The 23,178-nt window shown below is 37.1% G+C and overlaps 1 protein-coding gene across 4 annotated transcripts in view; it reads left to right on the forward strand.

Annotated features, from left to right (window-relative positions):
* FucTA (glycoprotein 3-alpha-L-fucosyltransferase A) overlaps positions 1-23,178 on the forward strand; it is a 667,380-nt gene that overhangs the window by 563,753 nt on the left and 80,449 nt on the right. For all 4 annotated transcript variants that reach the window (XM_069829292.1, XM_069829294.1, XM_069829290.1 and 1 more), the window contains one exon: positions 17,618-17,946. In XM_069829292.1, coding sequence (XP_069685393.1) covers positions 17,674-17,946 — 273 coding nt within the window. In that variant the 5' untranslated portion in view covers positions 17,618-17,673. The remainder of the gene's footprint in view (positions 1-17,617; positions 17,947-23,178) is intronic.

The raw sequence follows: 23,178 nt of genomic DNA on the forward strand, positions 1-23,178 counted from the left end.
AAATTAGTAGTTGTATATAGATTTGTCGAGTTAGCGCCTAAAATTTGCTGTCACTTAGACGCAAAATACCGGAAGTGACTGGGTAAATGGCTCACTCTGCACTTATGTGTCAGAATTCAACGCAACGGCTGAATATCAGAGAGGGTGACGCACTCAATTCAGCAGAAGGCGACAGAATTAGTTTTTCCAGCCTTAAGAGAAATAACATGCAAATCTTATGCAAACAGATCATTTGGAATGAGGCTGCATATGCTAATGAAGCGTGCTGCCTGCATCAAGACGCTTCAGCTTCACGTACGTTGGAATCATGTCTGTTTGGCAGCCCGCACATGCCTGTATGTGTTTGCGGTGAGATGTGCAAACCAAACACGCGGTGACGATGCGACGCCTGTAACAAGCTGCAGTACGTGCAACTGCCAACACTGTCGCCACTAGTGCCATATCTCAGTAAAGGACTGGATTTATATGAACGGAACACATTGTGAATGGAACGGCAGAATCCCATAACGATTCCCATACATATTTACTACAGGCTGTAATCCTACTTCCAAGTTTTCGAAAAACCAAATTTTGAAAGACATTCTTCCAAAACCTATAACGGCTGGGGGGATCATAGTGCTAACCACACGATACCTCATTCTGGTTGGATGATCGTTCACCTCTGCTTCGGCATGTGGGCGTGAGGCCAGCAGCCAGCTGGTCGGTCTGGGCCAGTCTTGCGATGGTGACTAATAATTGCGAGCGAGAGCTATTTTATGCCCGCTGCGCGCGCGCGGAGCTCTTTTACCTGTAAACATTGCTAAAGGATGTACAGATCTTGGAACACAGCGCATCATGACGGAACGGAAGCGCTTAAAGCTTTCAAGGAAGAGTGGAAGATACAATATTTATGCTTCGAACATGGTGATGAAGTCCAGTGTTTGTTGTGTAAAAAAAATATCATTTGCAAAAAAGCAACATAAAGCGGCATTATGAGACGCAACATGAAAAAATATAGGCATTGTTCAGGAGAAGAGAGAAATAAATTCATTTCGGAATTGACATCGAAGGCAAATTAATTTACATTTGGGTCAGCAGATAGTATCTAGATTCCTTTTATTTCTTTATTTTAAATGTATTGTTGATGTTTTATTTGTTGCTTGTTTCTGAATATTTACTTATATTAGACTACGTGTTTCTTTAATTTATAAATAATATTTTATCTTTGATTGCACTTTAACTTATACTATTACTAAGCTCAAAATGCTAATTCACTTTTATTCCAATAACTATTTTCAGGATTTTGAGCTAATATGAACTAAACATTTTGAAAACTTTGATGCAAGGAGCTTTTTTAGTAACATCAATATAAAATTTACTTAAAAATATAATTTAAAAACTATTAGACCTAATTGCACCAAATTTTGTACAGATGATATTATTATAGATCTGTTTATAGAGTTTAAATTTCACAAATTTTGGCCGAAATTGTGGAAGTTTTAAAAGTCATACATATCCCCTTAAATTATTGACCCCAAAAATTACGATGGCTCTCAATATCTTAATTTAATCAATTTGTTTTTTCGTGTTACGTGCATCTCACAAATCACCCTAAGAAAACTCATTACATAATAACGACTGGAAAGTAAGGACTACATTTTCACAATCACACAATCAATATATCAATATACTCTTTTTCAATCAATACTGTCATTATTTTTTCAACAAATACTCAAAAGTACTTAGAGATTACACACGTCGAGCAGGTAGACCCTATTAGTTTCTCCTAACCAATGAAGTGAAGTATTTACATAATAAATAATTGCTTTTAACAATAAAATGGTTTACATACAATTAACTTTTCCTATTTCTCTTTTTGTTCCTAAAAAACCCTTCCCTTTGCGATTTGTTTATATATGTACATGTATATTAAATAATTTAGTAATTAGCCCTATTACATAGCCAGAAATTTAGTAACGCAAGTTATTGCAATAATTGCTGCCTTTATTCGCTGCATGTGCATGTACTGTACATCCCTGTTGTCTACGTTACGACGCTACGTAGTGGATGCGCTATGTGCTCGTGATCAAGGTCGAGCTCTTCTACTACCATGATTGGGAGCTAATATCGTCTCATCCCTGGTCTAGGCCCTACACGGGCTGTAGCGCTACGGATTATTATTCTTCCAAAACACAATTTAATTCCGAATATTCGAACTGCCTGAATTGTTCATTGTGTTCAAAATAGTTTAAACTTCGATTTCATTTATGTCACTAAGACTAACATCTATGTATATAAAAGAATATAGTCAAGAATTTTATTATCAACATTTCGATTCTCTTTTTTTTTGTTTGATAAGGCTCGGTACATTCCGGCAAGCGTAGTCGGCGCTGCTGTACTGTCGGAATAATCCATTTTTTCCTAAAAATTATTTCTAGAATGTAAGATTTTGCACCTACATTATATGAAACTGGCAAAAAAAAAAATTAAGATACTACCATTCTCAAAGGTCATGCAAAATTTTATAACGTAGCTCAATGGGTTTTTTGAGATGTTGGTACTTTAATGTAACGTCGCTTTAATTTTGTTTAAATTCTTATCCAGAATTAAGATGTTTAATGTGATCAAACTATTCAATTCAATTCAATTTATTTGGCCATTAGACATACAGTTTTAGGCTTCGTCAGAATACATTGAAAAACATATAAATACATTTTAAAAAATACTAATAAAAGAAACAGTAAAATTTAAATAATACAATGAAAACATGTATGTATGTATGTATTTATTTACACTGCAAGTGGGCAAGCACCCGGTGGCAGTGGTATATACAATAAAATGATAAGCAATACACAATAAAATTTACAATACACAATACAATTTTACAATACATATACAATTTTATACACAATACAATAAGAATACACAATACAATTTAACACAATAATAATAAAACATAAATAAAATACCTAATGGCCTGCTCGATCGCCTGATTTGAATCCAATGGATTTCTTCGTCTGGGGACATTTAAAGTCCCTGGTTTATGCGACTCCTGTACTTAATGTTGATATTCTGAGAGCGTTTCCAAACTGGATTTCACGAAATACGAAACACTCCAGGAATTTTCAACAGAGTATGCCAGAGCATGTAACGCAGGTTTACGGGACACATCGAATCAGGAGGAAGCCACTCCGATCAATTTTTGTAACATTAAATTTTGTCTTGTAACTCTGAAATAAGTTATTTTGAGACCAATGTTCAGATGAACCTTTTGTAATGTTTCTGTGTTACGAACACATCCCCGAAATATTTGACACCAATTTAGATACACCCTGTATATTCGATGTGCTTGTCTCATGTTAAACTATTCAACCAATGTCAATGTACTTTGCAATATTTATTCACTATACTATAGTAAATTTACATGAAAAATTTCATGCCTATAACATTGATATTTCCAGAGAAAAAAAAATTAAAACTATAAATATTGAAAATATGAAAACTCACGTTTGGGTTCCATTAGTAGTATTTCTGTATGGCCTGTGTGCCTTTCCGAAACGCGCAGAAATGAAACTTCTGGAATTCTTTAATGAAGGTTATCAGTAATTGTTATTTCATAGGAGCGTTCCCTATCGCGGACTATAAAATTGCTCTGTGGAATAGCGATACGCGCTTTGTGGTATTTAGTTCCAGGTACGGGACGTGAATTAAGTGCGTGTATTTGCGTAATGCGTGCAACAAAGTTCGCACAACTCACGCATACAGCTTGTGAAGCCGTATAAGAATGTTGCCTAGAATATGAATATTGCTTCATTTTCGTGTGGTTTAATATTACTCTTGCACGCAATGTTCTTGATAAGCACTGCTCTTTAACCTGCCTACAGTCTCGCATTCGGTTTATAATTACGACGATACACTTCACTTGACGAACCAAGAAATACTGTACAGTGGCAGCTTCTGTACTCGGAAGGCATTGAAATGAAGTGAGATAGTCGCTTTGTTTAAATTTTAAACGGTAGTCTGTTAAGCTATAGCTCGGAATTTTTGTAATAACGTATTCTACTGACCTGGGAAGTATCAACCTTTGCTAATTACGGTATTGTCTTCAATCCTTGTTATATTAAAATTAATTTTTATTTATTTTCGCATACTTATTTATACTACAGGCTTATGCAGGGTGGATGGTAACCTCTAAACCAAAATTTAAGAGGTGATTCTACATGATAAATATAACAAAACTTTTATTACGCTTTTCCTTCGATGAAGCACCGTAAAGCAGGAAAAAAAAAATCTTTGTCTAATGTTTGCTGCGCTTTATTGCCCTAGAGCAGCGGTGGCGAAAATGTAATCGTGCGCCGAGCCACTGTGTAACCTGCAACGTGCATAGCACCTATGGAGGGAGGCGAACACCCGAAGGGGAAGTGAAGCGACTGTCTGACTTATTAACGGATTTTCATTTTCCTTACGTCAAGCATTTAAATATAATTTTATATAGTACAAGGCTACAAACTAATGTTTAGTACGTGTAACGAAGAAAGAAATGAACAATATCACAACCTAAAATTAATTGTCTTCAGGATGTCTCTGCGACAAAGTTTCAAGATCAGGAATTATGTCACTTACTGCCTGTCGTAGTTGATCACGAAGGTATTTGTCTGTCAGTCGTGATCTAAATTTGGTTTTTACTATTTTCATTGTTGAAAATAATTTTTCACAAACGTAAGTTGTAGCGAACATGGCTTCAACAGAGCAAGCGAAAGAACGAAGCTTCGGATATTTATTTTTTGGCAAAGATTTGAAGGTTCAACATTTGTCAAGTCCTTACATCTAGCTTCCATTTGACATCACATAGTAAATCAGTGAGTTCAAATTGAAGATCTAACCGCATTATTCGTACATCTGCTGAAAAAGGGTCGACGTACAGAGATGATGATGATGATGATGATAATGATAACACTTAACCTTTTAATTTTTATTTTATTGGGTTATTTTACGACGCTGTATCAACATCTAGGTTATTTAGCGTCTGAATGATATGAAGGTGATAATGCCGGTGAAATGAGTCCGGGGTCCAGCACCGAAAGTTACCCAGCATTTGCTCGTATTGGGTTGAGGGAAAACCCCGGAAAAAACCTCAACCAAGTAACTTGCCCCGACCGGGATTCGAACCCGGGCCACCTGGTTTCGCAGCCAGACGCGCTGACCGTTACTCCACAGGTGTGGACTTAACCTTTTAATGTTTCATCATGTAGTATAATGCCGTTTTATGTTATACCACCATTTTCCTCGTAATACTTGTGAACAAATCATACATTTAATATTCTCATCATATTGACACCAAAAAAATGCGTCCTCCCATCCTACTTGGAACTTTTGTACATGGTTTCGAGGGATACATATGCCACTCACAGGTCAGAGACAAATACAAATGGAACGGAGTTTGACTCCAGTGAGTGAGAGGGTGGGGGTTGGCGGAGGTTAGAAGCAAGCGAAATGCACAGCTATCACTGCGAGCCACAATGTCTCGCGAGTCACGTTCTCGCCACGGCTGCCCTAGAGAAATGGCTGATTGCCATGAAGAATCATGACCGACCAGCCGGCTGCTGGCCTCATGTCCACATGCCGAAGCAGAGGTGGACGATCATCCAACCAGAATGGTGGTATCGTGTGGTTAGCACGATGATTCCTCCCAGCCGTTATAGCTGGCTTTCGTAACCGGATTTCGCAACCTATCGTAGCTCCCCAAGTGCATCACGATGCTGGGTGGGCACCGGTTCCATACACTGGCCGAAATTTTATGAGAAAATATCTTCTCCCATGAGAATTCGAACCACCGCGCATTCCGTAACGCGAGTTCTAGGCAGGATGCCTTATACCACGACGCCACGGCTCGGAACCATGCAAGCAGATAGGTAAAACTAATGTGAACAGTTAATGCCTTGAATCTTTTTTTGCAAATTAAACTGTTTAGCCATGAATTTAAATTGAATAATAGTGAAAATCGTTGAAATCAATCTTGCAACACAGCGCACTTCGCATGTTACCGACAGAGTACAGCAGAGGGGGAGGGGAAGGTAAGGAGTGCTGACCGCGCTTGCTTAGAGTTATTGCAGCAGCCGTGATAATGCCAAATGCTTAATAGCAATATAACTATTTACTGTAAAACGGCGAATGTTAGAGAATAGTAATATGCGTTACAAGAGCGGTATGTTGAAGTTTTCATGTTCGAGGAAATGTTTGAAAAAGCGAAACGTAGTTGAGCTTTTTTAATTTCCGAGAATTGAAAGAAAACATACCGCTCGTGTATCGTACATTATTCTGTGCGAAGATCGTTTATTACATACCTGAAAGAGGAATTTCTAATTAGTTGCAATGAAATCTCCTTCTTGGTTTCTGTTCAATGACGGCCAATTTGCAAAACAAAAATATCTATCTTCAACATTGTTGCTTTAAAATGTTTTCTGTGTTTACTATACTCCAGCAGGCCGTGATATACGTCTGTCTTTTTTTCCCCCAGTCTATGATGAATCTGGTATCTTGTTGATTTTTTCACGGCTTCCTTAATGTTACTTGCATCACGAATGCAGTAACTTCAGTGGAGTTGTAGAGTTTACTTAATTTTTGCAAATATTTAAAAGCAATAATTAACAGTGCAATTTAGGTAGAATTGCAGCGGTAAGTTTCCAATTTATAATTATTACTATATTTAACGTCTCTAAAAATAATATGTTAAAAGCCTAAAGCAGTAAAATCAATATGTCACTTAAGCGGTAAGAAGAGGGAAATTGTTATGTGTGTTAGCTTGGGAACACTGAATGCGGAATTTTAGACTTTCCGCGGATTGGTTTTGTGCGGAAACCAAGCAAATACGCAGGATCTCGCACAAAAAATTTGTTTAGATTTTTCAAATCTCCCCTCTTGATCTATTGCCAGTTTCATTTTGATGCAGAGGTTACCATCCACCCTGTATATTATTTGTTTTACATTATTAGGCGCCTTCTTATTTTTTGGATTCTTTTTGCACCATGGTACTTTAACATCGAACGATTCTCTGCGTACCACTCGAGAAAAATTGTAACAAAAATTACGCCTTGCCTTTTATGGGAGTTGCCGTCCGCAGTGCATTCGTTAGTTTAACTTCGTAAAACAATTTATTAAATTCTAATTATTCGCTCTTTCATCCCTACAAACATTCTGCGATTACTTTATTTAGGTTTGATTCAATCTGTCATCCAGAGTGGTGTGATCGGATGGGGAAGAGCAACAAATATATTCCTCAGTAATGAAATGGAAGACAACGGCCAGGATGGAGCCAGCATGTGTACAGAGTTTATGACTCTAGACTTCTCAAAAAAGCAATGAACTACCAAACAAAAGAACAAGGAAGTCAGAAACGACCAATGAAATGGTGAAGAGACCTTTGAAATCCAAATCAACTTCTATTGCTTCCATGGTAACAGGAATACTTACTTACTTAATTATTTAGTTACTGGTTTTTAAGGAACCCGGAGGTTCATTGCCGCCCTCACATAAGCCCGCCATTGGTCCCTATCCTGAGCAAGATTAATCCAGTCTCTATCATCACATCCCACCTCCCTCAAATCAATTTTAATATTATCTTCCCATCTACGTCTCGGCCTCCCTAAAGGTCTTTTTCCTTCCGGCCTCCCAACTAACACTCTATATGCATTTCTGGATTCGCCCATACGTGCTACATGCCCTGCCCATCTCAAACGTCTGGATTTAATGTTCCTAATTATGTCAGGCGAAGAATACAATGCGTTCAGTTCTGTGTTGTGTAACTTTCTCCATTCTCCTGTAACCTCATACCTTTTAGCCCTATTTTCCTAAGCACCTTGTTCTCAAACACCCTTAACATATGTTCCTCTCTCAACGTGAGAGTCCAAGTTTCACAACCATAAAGAACAACGGGTAACATAACTGTTTTATAAATTCTAACTTTCAGATTTTTTGACAGCAGACTGGAAGATAAAAGCTTCTCAACCGAATAATAACAGGCATTTCCTATATTTATTCTGTGTTTAATTTCCTTCCGAGTATCATTTATATTTGTTACTGTTGCTTCAAGATATTTGAACTTCTCCACCTCTTCAAAAGATAAATTTCCAATTTTTATATTTCCATTTCGTACAAAATTCTGGTAACGAGACATAATCATATACTTCGTCTTTTCGGGATTTACTTCCAAACCTCTTTACTTGCTTCCAGTAAAATTCCCGTGTTCTCCCTAATCGTTTCTGGATTGGTAACAGGACTAGCTGAAATAAAATTAAAGACAGTCATGGACGAAGACTTTTTAATTCTACCGTATTAATGCATATTTATTATGAATTGTAACTGGATATTTATGGCGCGAATTTGGACATTATTTATTTATTTATTTGCATAAATGCGTGCATATTTCAGCGCTTGAAGGAAGTCTCAGATTAACTTTACTGCATGTTGTAACAGACGAGAATAAACTCAGTTGTATGTTGTCTTTTCTACTATAACAACATTTATTGTAATATCATGTTTATATTTCAACATCCGCTTGATGAGTTTAGACCACTTGGACTGTTTCCAACTACACGTACAAGAGAGTTTATCCTCCTACCTAACTAGAGAGCGTTCTATATTTTCATGTCCTCTCCGTTTGTAATGTAATATTACTTTATGAGTATCTCCGTTGGCCTATTTAAAATGCATGTGCACCAGTCTGGTTTCTGTTTCTTTATTAGCTGTACTAAATTATATAGGCCTATACAGTAGTTGGAGGATGTGGTGGAAGAAGGGCCTATTCCAGTCTTCCATTGATTTTTTTTTTCAAAATGTGGTAACTTGCACCATTTAGCGTGTACATTGTTTGTTGTGGTATATATCCAACCTTGTGAGATATTTTTTATATTGAAGACGAGCAGAAAAACTCACAGCTTGCCTTCTTGATTCAGGAAGGATCTTATTTCTGAATTTAAGATGTGAAATAGGCTTTTCTTTTACAAAGCCCTCCAATTATATTCGTACATTTGAAGGGTTCAGAACCATAGTGGGCCAAGCGCCATTTACTAAAACCGTAGAAAACAAGGGTTGAAATGAAGTTATTATCATAATTTAATGGAAACATATAGCAAGTAAAATAAAGTATACACGTTAAAACTAAAAGATATGTCAATCTTAATTAAACTATGGTATTCACTTAACTTTAACCCTTGCTTCCTCTGTTATTAATAAATGGCGGTTGGCCCAATATGGCTCTGAACTTTTCATTTAAACTTTTCCTGCCGGGCAGAGTCACTACAAGAGAGCTGCAAAATAGCTCTTACAACCGGTTTAGATTCGACCGGTTAGAGAACATCCGTCAAGGTCGGGCAACCGGCCGAATATTCGATTTTCAACTGATTACCCCTTATGTTTTCCAGGTAGACAGAACACCAGGCGCACTTCGTCATACCTGAAACCAACATTTTCTGAGTACACAAACGGAATAACAATTGAAGGAAATTTACTTTGTGTTATAAAAAAAATGTATTTGCTTGATATAGTCTACAATTGATTGGACACTTTAATACACTTATCTAATGAACACTAATGCATTAATTAACAAATGAATACCGGTAACAACAAAGGAAATAAGTGTAATGCAGAATATGAAATCTGGTCCGTAAAGAAATGCAAGAATAAAATAAATTACAATTACTTACTAAAGAGAAAAGCAAATAATAAAAAGTGCATGCGTGTGTATTAGGTCTACATACTAATTTTGTGTAAAATGGCTCATACTGAGAGAACATTGAGGTCATTATCTGCAGAATTAAAAGAGAAACCGTTATCAAGTTGGGCGTATGAAACAAAATAAGCTTATGAAGATAGGAGATCGACACTACATTTACGTATTGAAATAGAGGATGGAGGAAGACAAAGTAGGACATTTCAATTTTTATGGTATAAGAAAAATTGACACTTAACATTTTAGGAGAAAAATTAACCCTGGCGCCGGGGATCGAACCCGGGTCCTTGGTTCTAAGTACCAAGCGCTCTGACCACTGAGCTACGTCGAATTCAATCCACAGCACCGGATCGAACTTTCCTCCTTCGATGTTTCCCTTTGTGGCCTGACTCCAAGTTAGGCATATACGAGTATGTTGACGTGTATCCAACGTCAACTACCATTATACTAGGAGCGCACTCAACTGAGTGACTTGTTGGCCGGGAATCCGCAGTTATTATGCACTGCTAGCTAATTTTTTTTTTTCCTAAAATATTAAGTGTCAATATTATAGATAAATTCTGTAGGACAAATTAATATATCTATAATATTCTCATAGCTAGCAGTGCATAATAACTGCGGATTCCAGGCCAACAAGTCACTCAGCTGAGTGCGCTCCTAATATAATGGCAGTTGACGTTGGATACACGTCAACATATATGCCTAACTTGGAGTCAGGCCATAAAGGGAAACACTGAAGGAGGAAAGTTCGATCCGATGCTGTGGATTGAATTCGGCGTAGCTCAGTGGTCAGAGCGCTTGGTACGTAGAACCAAGGACCCGGGTTCGATCCCCGGCGCCGGAGCGAATTTTTCTCTTAAAATATTAAGTGTCAATATTACAGATAAATTCTGTAGGACAAATTAATATATATATATATATATATATATATATATATATATATATATATATAATATAAGAAATATTGTTGGCTAACAGTTATATTGTTATACCTTTATTGTGTTTGGGGGTGAAAATAAGTGGTCATCATGAATAATTTCGAGGGAAAAATTGTTCCGGAGCCGGGCATCGAACCCGGGACCTTTGGTTTAACGTACCAACGCTCTACCAACTGAGCTACCCGGGAACTCTACCAGACACCGATCCAATTTTTCCCTCTATATCCACAGACCTCAAAGTGGGCTGACAACCGTCAAGCGACCAACGATGAGTGCACACTAACTCTGTGTGACTTAAATTGTGGTTTTCTGTTAACGAACAGTGACGTGTATTATGCAAATCAAGCTTTCAGGTATAACTCCCTGTAAAGTTGATTTGAATAATTTCGAGGGAAAAATTGTTCCGGGGCCGGGCATCGAACCCGGGACCTTTGGTTTAACGTACCAACGCTCTACCAACTGAGCTACCCGGGAACTCTACCAGACACCGATCCAATTTTTCCCTCTATATCCACAGACCTCAAAGTGGGCTGACAACCGTCAAGCAACCAACTTCGAGTGCACACTAACTCCGTGTGACTTAAATTGTGGTTTTCTGTTAACGAATAGTGACGTGTATTATGCAAATCAAGCTTTCAGGTATAACTCCCTGTAAAGTTGATTTGAATTATTTCGAGGGAAAAATTGTTCCGGGGCCGGGCATCGAACTCGGGACCTTTGGTTTAACGTACCAACGCTCTACCAACTGAGCTACCCGGGAACTCTACCAAATGTCCCGGGTTCGATGCCCGGCCCCGGAACAATTTTTCCTTCGAAATTATTTAAATCAACTTTACAGGGAGTTACATCTGAAAGCTTGATTTGCAAGTGGTCATCATCTTCTTTTGGGTTTTGTCACAAAAATGTTGATAGAAAAGCCGAGAAACTTCTGCTATACAAAAATATACAAGATAAGCAGATTTTTTCAGCCCACCCTGTTAACTTGCATCGTAAATCACTATTAAGTTTTATCATTTATATACGTGTAGACTGTATTTCAACATGAGGTATTCAATACTGGCTGCCTGCCTTATTACAAATTTGAAATACGAGCACAAGATAAGCTCTCCATATTCGAAAATAGACTCAACTTTTGTTTTGAACAGGTTGCGTCGTTTGTTTTGAAACGTAACACGTCGGCAACAGTACGGAAGTGCTGAATGCGCACATTTCGAGTGGTAGCGTGTTGTAGTACTTGCACAATACAGGTAAACGAAATGCGTGCTTGTAAAAGTCGCGTGAAGGACGTCGACATTACCGTCTATTGTACAGAAATTTTTTCTACCTGTCTTTCAACTGTTGAATTACATTAACAAATGTATTTTTTTAATGTATTCATTAGTTTTAATTTGAATACTGGAGTGTTCTTACTGCTATGATGGTTTAGAATAGATGGTAAATATGCGAAAAATAGCAAAAGTGAAGGCAAAAATACCCTCCAAAAATGAAACATTATTCGAAGTTCCAAAACTAATAATAATAATAATAATAATAATAATAATAATAATAATAATAATAATAATCATCATCATCATCATCATCATCAGGGACCGGATTTGTATATAATATCAAGGTGTGAAATATGTATATATTTATGTAAGAAAAATAAGCTGAATATGTACCAAAATATGTAAAATCATGAAAATATTTCATATCAATAGCTGCGCTGGTTTGTATTTTAAGCCTAGATATTTGTAGTCTCGTACAATTTTTAATTTTCATTTCTTCATGACGATTTCTACTGTTTCTGGTGCTTTTCCGCCGTTTAGAGTATCATCATTTCTGTCTTGTCCACATTTATATCAAATTTGTTTTTATTGCACAATTTTACCATGATGTTTATTGTTTCTTGTAACTCTTTAAGGTCTTTAGACTCTACTACTATGTTGTTCGCTTATGCGTATGAGATTATTCCCTTCTTTATTTTTTACAATACAAAGTAGTTGTATGAGAAAGGTTGCCTTTTGTTCACTCATATTTACAGTGGGCGGTAAGAGGTGAGTGCCTCTTTTACTTCCTGGAAATAAAATGTTATGTTTCATCCCGAAATATATCCTTTCTCGGATAGATAAAAATTCTTTTTAAATCTGTGTATTTCAAATTGTAAACTTCCACAGCAGAAGTTTTCTTTTTCCTTTTAAAGAAGTAAAACTGAATAAAACCCCTAAATATGTAGAATTTATGTAATACCAAGCCATAATAGCCTATGTAATGCGGGGTAAATATGTAAGAATATGTAGTAGGCCTATCAAATTTTAATATATTAATGGTAATTACAAGATTCGCAAAGATTTATTATTTATATACGGTTAGGTTGAAAGGAATATAGTATGTAATTACATAAAAATCCGGTCTCTAATCATCCTCCTTGCATGTATTGGGCCTAATGGCCCGTTACGGTCTCTTGCCAATGCTTGAAAGGTCTGCCCAAGGATCTCTTGCCCACAGGTTGGTAATTTAAAATTTGGCGTGGAATTCTAGAACGAGGCATTCTGATGACATGTGATCTCCAGTTTTGTCTGTATTTCTGTAGGTATTCCGTAATCGGTTCAGTCTGCAGTTCTTTCATAATGTCAAAATTTCTAATGTGATCCAATCTCATGTATCCCGCTGTACGACGCATAAATCTCATTTCTGCCGCCGTTAATCTTTGTGAATCAATATTACGAATCGTCCAAGCTTCACTACCAAAACAGAGTATAGGTCTGGCCAATGTTTTATAAATTCTGGTGCGCATGTGTTTTTGTACTAAGGTTGGTTTGAATATCTGATTAATTATCCCCATTGCTCTGTTGAATTTAATAATTTTCTCTTTCAAATCTTTTTCTTCATATGAAATTTGGTAACCGAGGCAACTACAATTTTTAAGTTGTTCGATGATCTTATTATTGACGCAAATTTTGCTACGGACTGGTTCCTTTCCTAAAGTTTAAATTTCCATATTGAAACTTTGTGCCAATTGATTAAAGTTGTAAACCAAACGTTGTAAATTATCTTCTCATCGTATAATGACGCAGAATATCTGCATGGAAATATCATATGTACTTCGGTACATTAAAATAATATATATGATATGCGTAAATCACTTCGTGATTTGAGACGGCGCTTATTCCGTCGGATCCCGGCCAACTAGTCACTCATAACGAGTGCACCTCAGCACATGTGTGGACTTCAGTCCTACGTTCATAGACATCTATGACTTAGTGCAGAGGGCGGCCACTAGAGGGAACCCAAGAGTTGGAACTTAATCTGAGACGATTCTGTCCGACGCCGGGGTGGGTATCCGGTGTGGCTTAGTGAATAAAGCATCAGCACGTAGAGCTGAAAACCCGGGTTCAAATCCCGGCGCCGGAGAGAATTTTTCTCCGTTCCATTACTCTTTCATCGTATAATGACGCAGAATGTCTGCATGGAAATATCATATGTACTTCGGTACATTAAAACAATATATATGATATGCGTAAATCACTTCGTGATTTGAGACGGCGCTTATTCCGTCGGATCCCGGCCAACTAGTCATTCATAACGAGTGCACCTCAGCACATGTGTGGACTTCAGTCCTACATTCATAGACATCTATGACGTAGTGCAGAGGGCGGCCACTAGAGGGCACCCAAGAGTTGGAACTTAATCTGAGACGATTCTGTCCGACGCCGGGGTGGGTATCCGGTGTGGCTTAGTGGATAAAGCATCAGCACGTAGAGCTGAAAACCCGGGTTCAAATCCTGGCGCCGGAGAGAATTTTTCTCCGTTCCATTACTCTTTCATCGTATAATGACGCAGAATATCTGCATGGAAATATCGTTTGTACTTCGGTACATTAAAATAATATATACAATATCATCAGCTAATAATAATAATAATAATAATAATAATAATAATAATAATAATAATAATAATAATAATAGGAAAGTCGTCCTCTGTGGTGTCATGATTACCATACTTGTCATTGGGTCCGAGGTTTACAGCAAGAGAGATAAGTTCTTCTTCCAGCTCTACAGACAATTTACTTCCAATAATTTCTCTCAAAAGTCCCCTCAACTATTCTGATGCTGTCGGCAGACAAGCATCTTAACCTACCGAGCTGCGCCGGTGACTAATAGTTTATAAATGGCAAAAAGAACGATTTTGTACGTACTGGGACCTGAAGAATCCAAAAATGGGAAAATAAGTATATGGTGCCATTAAAAGAAAACAGACTCATTGGCACTTCCTTTATAAATGAAAAGCATAGTATTGAAAACATGTTCAAAATATTCCTTCTTTGATACCTTACAACTTTTATATAAAATAGTTTCCTCATAAAATTAGAAATAAGAAAGTTACAAGCATTGTTCCATACCTTTTACTCACCCTGTATGTTATAATGTTAAGTTCTCACACAATGACAACGTTACAGGCCTATCACTAGGGCTAGGATTTTGACGACCTAAAAATCTTTCAAAAATGCCCTTAAAATGCCCCAAAAATTGGTCTTACATAATTGGCTTAGTAGGAAAAGAGATTTTGTACTACTTAATATTTAGACTAGTAATTAAATTAAATTCTAGTATCAACATATAAGTTTATTTAACTTTACAAATTTTTGTAAGTAGTACAATTTAATTAATTATTTTACCTGATGTAGTTTCCATGTAGTTCACCACAAGGCCACTCTTATCCGGAACTAGCAGGTATAGAGGAGTTTATATTGAAGGGGTGGTTGGACTGATCCATTACATGGGGGTGTACTACGTTAAAATGGCAATATTTTTGTACAAAAACGATTAAAGTATTATACAAAATAATGGGTATAAGTGGACAAAATATGTAGAGAAAATCGTCGTCGTCTTCCTAACAACTATTAGGTCGAGTGGCCTGTTACGGTCTCAAACTAGAATTTTCAGTCCATCTCTTCTTCGGACGACCTAGAGATCTTTTGTCATGCGGATGATAATGAAACAGTGCTTTTGGAATTCTGCATCGATCCATTAGTTCGAGATGACTCTTCCAATGAAGTTGATATTTGCTGATGAACTGCATAATGGGTTCTATTTGAAGTTCTTGCATTATGTCCTCATTTTTTATGATCCCAGCGAGTATATCCAGCTGTTGTTCTCATGAACCTCATCTCACTTGCTGTTATTCTACTGACATCTTTATTCTTCACAGTCCACGCTTCACTACCATAGCTTAATACTGGCTGTGCTAAGGTTTTATACAAGCCTATTCTTGTGTTAGAGAAAATATCAAAGGAAATAAACATTATTTCACATTAATAATGGGGATTTATGATCAAAATTATATGAAAATGCTTCAAAAATGACTGAATAAAACAAAAAATGCCCTTAAAATACCCTAAAAATTGGTCTTACATAATTGGCTTAGTAGGAAAAGTGGTTTTGTACTACTTAATTTTTAGACTAGTAATTAAATTAAATTCTAGTACCAACATATAAGTTTATTTAACTTTACAAATTTTTGTAAGTAGTACAATTTAATTAATTATTTTACCTGATGTAGTTTCCATGTAGTTCACCACAAGGCCACTCTTATCCGGAATTAGCAGGTATAGAGGAGTTTATATTGAAGGGGTGGTTGGACTGATCCATTACATGGGGGTGTACTACGTTAAAATGGCAATATTTTTGTACAAAAACGATTAAAGTATTATACAAAATAATGGGTATTAATGGACAAAATATGTAGAGAAAATATCAAAGGAAATAAACATTCTTTCACATTAATAATGGGGATTTATAGTAAAAATTAAATGAAAATGCCTAAAAAATGACCGAATAAAACAAAAAATGCTCTTATGAGTTGAAACAGGCAAAAATACAAAAAAAAAATCCCTAACAAATATGTCTTAAAACACTTAGTTTATCACATAACCAGGCTTCGATACTTCGGACCCAATAGAGCAGTTCAGTGGGAAATCCGTATAACAGCGTACTGAGTATAGTGGTAAAGCGTACAGTGGGTGGGGGTGCTGTAGAATGGATGCCAACAAATACGCAAAGGAAAACGCTCTGGATTTGAAGGTTCTGACGAATAATTTGGTTTTCATACAAACTGTGTCTGAAACTATTACACGGTTAGAAAAGTCAGAGCAAGAGATGCCGGAAGCCTTCAAATTAATTTAGAAAATGATGCAGAGAATTAATGACACAACAAGTACACCGGTTACTGAACGTGTAAAACAGAAGTGGAAATCAATTTTATGTAAAAAATAACGGATATGGAACATTGTGTAACATAAACAGCAAATTTGTGGACATAAAGTCACCCGAGATTAAAGGACTGTCTCTTAGAGACTGCAATGATGTTAGGTTTTTTTCGTTTTGCTCCTATCACGTCATGCGACGTAGAGCGCAGATTTTGACAGTACAAACTGTGTTTGGTAGATAACCGAAAAATATTTACGTTTGAGACACTGAGAATGTATTTTGTAGTACATTGCAATTCGGTACTGTAACTGCACTTCCTAAAGATGACCAATAGGATAAACGAAAAAAATTGAAATTGCTACATGCTTATTTCCACCATTAACACTGTGTATAATTAAACACAAATGCTTATAAAAGACAGGAGAATAAATGCTTTTCACATTCTTTTGACATTATCATTGTGTAATGTATATTTACTTTCAGAATGTACATATGTGTGTTTCCCCATACTACCGTACTCTACTTTAAATAGCAACGTTGTTACCTGAACACATCTCTATCTACCTGCAGCGAGTCAACAACCTATAGTGCACGCACAGTAAACTTATTGTATCGGGTCCAAAGTCTCTAAGCTTGCACATAACATATAAATACTAAAGCGGCTATGTTTCTGGCTTACTGGGAAAAAGATACAATTTCATAAAAATCCTAGCCCTACCTATCACCAAACTGTGTGGAGAGAGAGGAGAAGTTTAAACCCCGCAAATGTTGTGGCGTTCTTGCAGAAGCAGTTGGAGGCGCAAGTACCGTGATGACGTCGCCTCACTGAGACCCCGCCGCCATGCTGCCCCGGATCTCCCTGCGCCGGAGCTTCCTCTACCTGCTGGGTGTCACTTGCTTCCTCTTCTTGGCGGTCAATGTGCACCAGCGGGAACTGTGGGCTCGCACGCTCATGGCGGCCGAGATGGCTCCAGGGGGCGCCACCCCTTCCCATAGTGCGGCCAACAGGGATGGCGGCATTGGCCAGGCGCCAGGCCACCTCGTCGTAGGAGGCAGTGGGGCCGACGAGAACGAGATCGGCGCCAAGGAGCAGGACGACGTCGAGGAGGACCAGGTAAGACTCTCGTAAGGTATGGTATACCTTATTTTATTTCAAGGAGTGCAGTTCGGTGGCTCCTTTGAACACCCACTTACAGGTTTATGACTTTCTACACAAACAACTCTGACAATTCCATCCTGTCCCCTCGTCCCAACATTGCACAGTTGCCACAATCCTGGTGACCTTCGAAATTATGCAGTGAAACTGACGGGATTCTTGGAATTCGGAAAAGATGCGACAACTCTGCCTCCACGTGGATTTGACGGGCACCTGTCAATTCTTCTGAACGAGGGTTGTGATTGGTTACTAACAAGAGAAGACAAGATTTGCGTCACAGTAAGGAAGACATTTATTTATGACAACCAATTAGTAGGGGGCAGTAGAAGGTCTGTAGGCAAAGTCTTTTCTATGAAACTGCACTCCATGAAAAAAAAATAAGGTGTAGATTTATACTATGGATCACACTGAAAGTTTATGTGTATGGTTATATATTTATTTCTGCTTTCGACTTTATTCTTTTCCAATTATCTGAAAAATAAATTTTTACTTTTTGTCTTGCTCCGAAATAAAAATAGGTGAATATTACTAATATGTGTGCCCTAAATCTGAATTTAAAATTCCAAATTGCCCCATCACGTACCATTTTACGGTGAAAATGAATTTTAATTTCATTTTGATAATTCTCAACACACAACTCAATTTCAGAACACACTCTTTGACTCCGCATTACACTACACAAACACACCCCCACAGGAAACAAAACAAAAGGCGCAAAGACCAGCAACAATCTGTTCTGAAGATGGCCAATAGCAGGCCGAAACATTTTAACCAGGTATGGTAAAATTTAACACGAGAAAGACATATAATACATATTCCGAAGTGATATAGTGTTAAAAGTTGTGTAATCAAGATGTATAATTTACTTACTTACAAATGGCTCTTAAGGAACCCGAAGGTTCATTGCCGCCCTCACATAAGCCCGCCATTGGCCCCTACCCTGAGCAAGATTAATCCATTCTCTATCGTCATATCCCACCTCCCTCAAATCCATTTTAATATTATCTTCCCATTTACGTCTCGGCCTCCCTAAAGGTCTTTTTCCCTCCGGCCTCCCAACTAACACTCTATATGCATTTCTGGATTCGCCATACGTGCTACATACCCTGCCCATCTCAAACGTCTGCATTTAATGTTCCTAATTATGTCAGGTGAAGAATAAAATGCGTGCAGTTCTGCGTTGTGTAACTTTCTCCATTCTCCTGTCAATTCATCTCCCCTATCCCCAAATATTTTCCTAAGCACCTTATTCTCAAAAACCCTTAACCTATGTTCCTCTCTCAAAGTGAGAGTCCAAGTTTCACAACCATAAAGAACAGCCGGTAATATAACTGTTTTATAAATTCCAACTTTCAGATTTTTTGACAGCATACTGGATGATAAAAGCTTCTCAACCGAATAATAACAGGCATTTCCCATATTTATTCTGTGTTTAATTTCCTCCCGAGTATCATTTATATTTATTACTGTTGCTCCAAGATATTTGAGCTTCTCCACCTCTTCTCTCCTTGTGTGTTGAGAATTTAATTTGGATGTGTTTTTGTGAAATTCTCAACATACAACTCAATTTCAGAACACACACACTCTTTGACTTCACATTACACTACACAAACACACCCCCACAGGAAACAAAACAAAAGGCGCAAAGACCAGCAACAATCAGTTCTGAAGATGGCCAATAGCAGGCCGAAACATTTTAACCAGGTATGGTAAAATTTAACACTAGAAAAACATATAATACAAATTCCGAAGTGATATAGTGTTAAAAGTTGTGTAATCAAGATGTATAATTTACTTACTTACAAATGGCTCTTAAGGAACCCGAAGGCTCATTGCCGCCCTCACATAAGCCCGCCATCGGTCCCTATCCTGTGCAAGATTAATCCAGCCTCTATCATCATAACCCACCTCCCTCAAATCCGTTTTAATATTATCCTCCCATCTACGTCTCGGCCTCCCCAAAGGTCTTTTTCCCTCAGGCCTCACAACTAATACTCTATATGCATTTCTGGATTCGCCCATACGTGCTACATGCCCTGCCCATCTCAAACGTCTGGATTTAATGTTCCTAATTATGTCACGTGAAGAATGCAATGCGTACAGTAAGATGTATAATAATAAAATATTTTATAATACCGGAGTAACGGAAACAAGATCGATTCCGGCAACTGTAATTGCTGTCAGTTGTAACAAGAAGTCTTCCGTAAAGGACCTGTTACTGTGGAAGAGTGGTATGAGGGACAAAGTTCTCTACGTGTGAATCGAAATACGAGAGAGGTGAAGTTTTTTCTGGAGCATTATTATAGCTATATCAATCTACAATGTAATGATGACTGAAAACTGAAAACGATGGATCTTATTTTAAGACCCAAGTATAAATGATGTTTTTATTGAAAGATACTTCTTAGAACAAAATTAAATACAACGGTTTTTCCACTGATTGAATTAGCACGCAGAGTACCATTAGTCTAATGGAATTGACACAGTAGACTGCTCACTCCATTTATTCTCCGTGTCAGTTGATAAGACACTCTATTGAGTGATAATGTATCTGTAACGGCTCGTCCATTAGCGAACTTAATTTTACTACAGTAATTTCTGTTAGCAGTTTCATTTAACGGCACATTTAAATAGCGTACTTGTAATGTGGTGATGATTTCTTCAGTAGGAAAATAAACAGTGGGAGTAGACTATGTTGAGACTATGAACATATCTGCCATAGTTAGGATCACCAGATTCACATCGATAGAAAAAAGGATATAAAGCTTCAAAAAGGAGGTCATTGTTTGAAAAAAAGAGGACAGAAAATATGTACTTAGATTTAGGCTTAGGCCTACATTATACTATAAATTACATCAATATTTATTTTCTTACAAAATATTTACAGTACAGATTTAGGATTGTATCATACTTAAAAGTATGTTAATATTACAAAATTATGATAAAACTTAATAATAAAAAAATAATTTTTCAGTTAAGTACATATGAAAGCCAAAGGAACTATAACTATTATCAAAATACATCAAAAGACCCCACAAAATGTGAATTTAATATTATTTCGTATGCGAAGAGAGTTATGATCGTTGGCAAAGAGTATATATTCTGTCGATGCTGCTGCCACCTACAGGAAAATTACTTGAAAAAGGCATCAAATCAGATAATTTCAAAATATCAGACATACTAGTTACGAAAAAGAGGACATTTCTTGATTTTTTTTTTAATTCACCCGGACTCCGAACAAAGGCCTAAAAAGGAGGACATGTCTGAACAAAAGAGGACATCTGGTCGCCCTAGCCATAGTGTAGCCTATATATGTGGTCGTGAAATCGTTGCAGCATGAAGGCCATGTTTAGAATACCGCCTAGGACGCCGCCCTAGGCCATGAATGTGTCAGTGTACGATATGGAAGAATAAGCCGCAAATGTTTATGTAAAGCAATGCTAGATGTTTGATATTAGTGTATGATATCAACAAAAGAATGAAAAGCCAGAAGTGTTGATTTAAAGCAATGACAGCTTAAAGCATTGACACAAAAATGAAATGTTGTGAATGATGCCAGAGTAAGGCACTGATCATGCGAATGATGTCAATGTAAAGCTCTGATAGGGGAATGAAAAATCACAAATAATGACCATAAAGCACTAACATAAAATAAGGAGCTGCAAATGGTATCAATGTAATGTACTGGCAGCCACGAACGATGCCAATGTAAAGCACTGACAGCAGAATAAAGTGTCATGAATAATGTCAGTACAGCACTGACAAAATAAGAAGCAACAAATAGTGAAATAATGTCAGTGTAATGAATGGGTATACGCGAATGCTGTAAATGTAAAGCACAGACATAAGAATGAAAAGTTATGAATAATGTCAGTAAAGCACTGCTATAGAATAAGAAGCCGTAAATGTGCTGACAGCCGCGAAGAAGTCATGAATAATTTCAATAAACCACCGACATAAAATAAGAATCCTTAAATTATGTCAGTGTAATAAGTTATATTGATTACCGCGAATAATAGCTAGGTAAAGCACTGACAGAAGAATGAAAAGTCACGAATAATGTCAGTACAACACTGACATAATATAAGAAGAAGCAAATGGTTGTCAGTGTAATTAATGCATGGGCAGCCGCGAATGATACCAATGTAAAGCACTGACAGCAGAATAAAAAGTCATGAATAAGAAAGCACTGACATGAAACAAGAAACCGCAAATGGTGCCAGTGTAATTACTGTATGGGCAGCCGCGAATGATACCAATGTAATCACTGACAGCAGAATAAAAAGCCACGAATAATTTCAGTAAAGCATTGAAATAAAATAAACAGCAAATGATGTCAGTGTAATATATTAACAGACGCGAATGATGCCAGTGTAAAGCATGACAGAAGAAAAAGAATTTGCGTATGATGTCAGTATAAATCACTGACAGAAGGATGAATATTTACGAATCATATCAGTATAAAGTACTGACATAAGAACGAAAAACCACAAAAGAAATCAGTGTAAAGTACTTACAAATAATGGAAATCAGCGAATGATCAAAGTTTAAAGTAGGCCTAATGGCAGAAGAATGGAAAGCTGCGCATCATGTCAATGTAAAGTACCTGAATAAGAACGAAAAGCCGTAAAAGAAGTCATTGTAAAGTACTTAAAAGAATGTAAATCCACTAATGGTAAAAGCTGAAAGTACTGACAGAAGAACTATAAGTCGTAAAAGAAATCTCTGTAAACTAATTACAGAGAATGAAAATCCGCGAATGATCAAATTTAAAGCATTGACAGGATGAATTGCCGCAAATGATGTCAGTGTTAGGCACTGGCATGGGAATGAAAAGTCGAAAATGCAATAAAACACTGACAAGAATGAAAAGTCGCAAGTGGCGTCAGTGTACAGTATCGACAGTCGAATCAAAAGCCAATGAAAGATGTTAGAGTAGAGCACTGAGATGATAATGAAAAGCTGGGAATGTAATTACCACAGTCTAGTATATACAGTCACGAAGCTCAATACGTAGTAAATATGCATCCATAGATAGTTGCTAACCACTAGGATCGCTAATATCGCCTCATTACAGACAATGCGAAATAGAACCGGCACAGTCTCGTGTTTCTACCACCCTCACAACTGAAGCTTCGTGACTGTATATACTAGACTGTGATATTAGTTGAAAAACAATGATAGGTGAAT

The sequence above is a fragment of the Periplaneta americana genome, chromosome 6 (genome assembly GCF_040183065.1).
Source record: "Periplaneta americana isolate PAMFEO1 chromosome 6, P.americana_PAMFEO1_priV1, whole genome shotgun sequence".
Classification (NCBI taxonomy): domain Eukaryota; kingdom Metazoa; phylum Arthropoda; class Insecta; order Blattodea; family Blattidae; genus Periplaneta; species Periplaneta americana.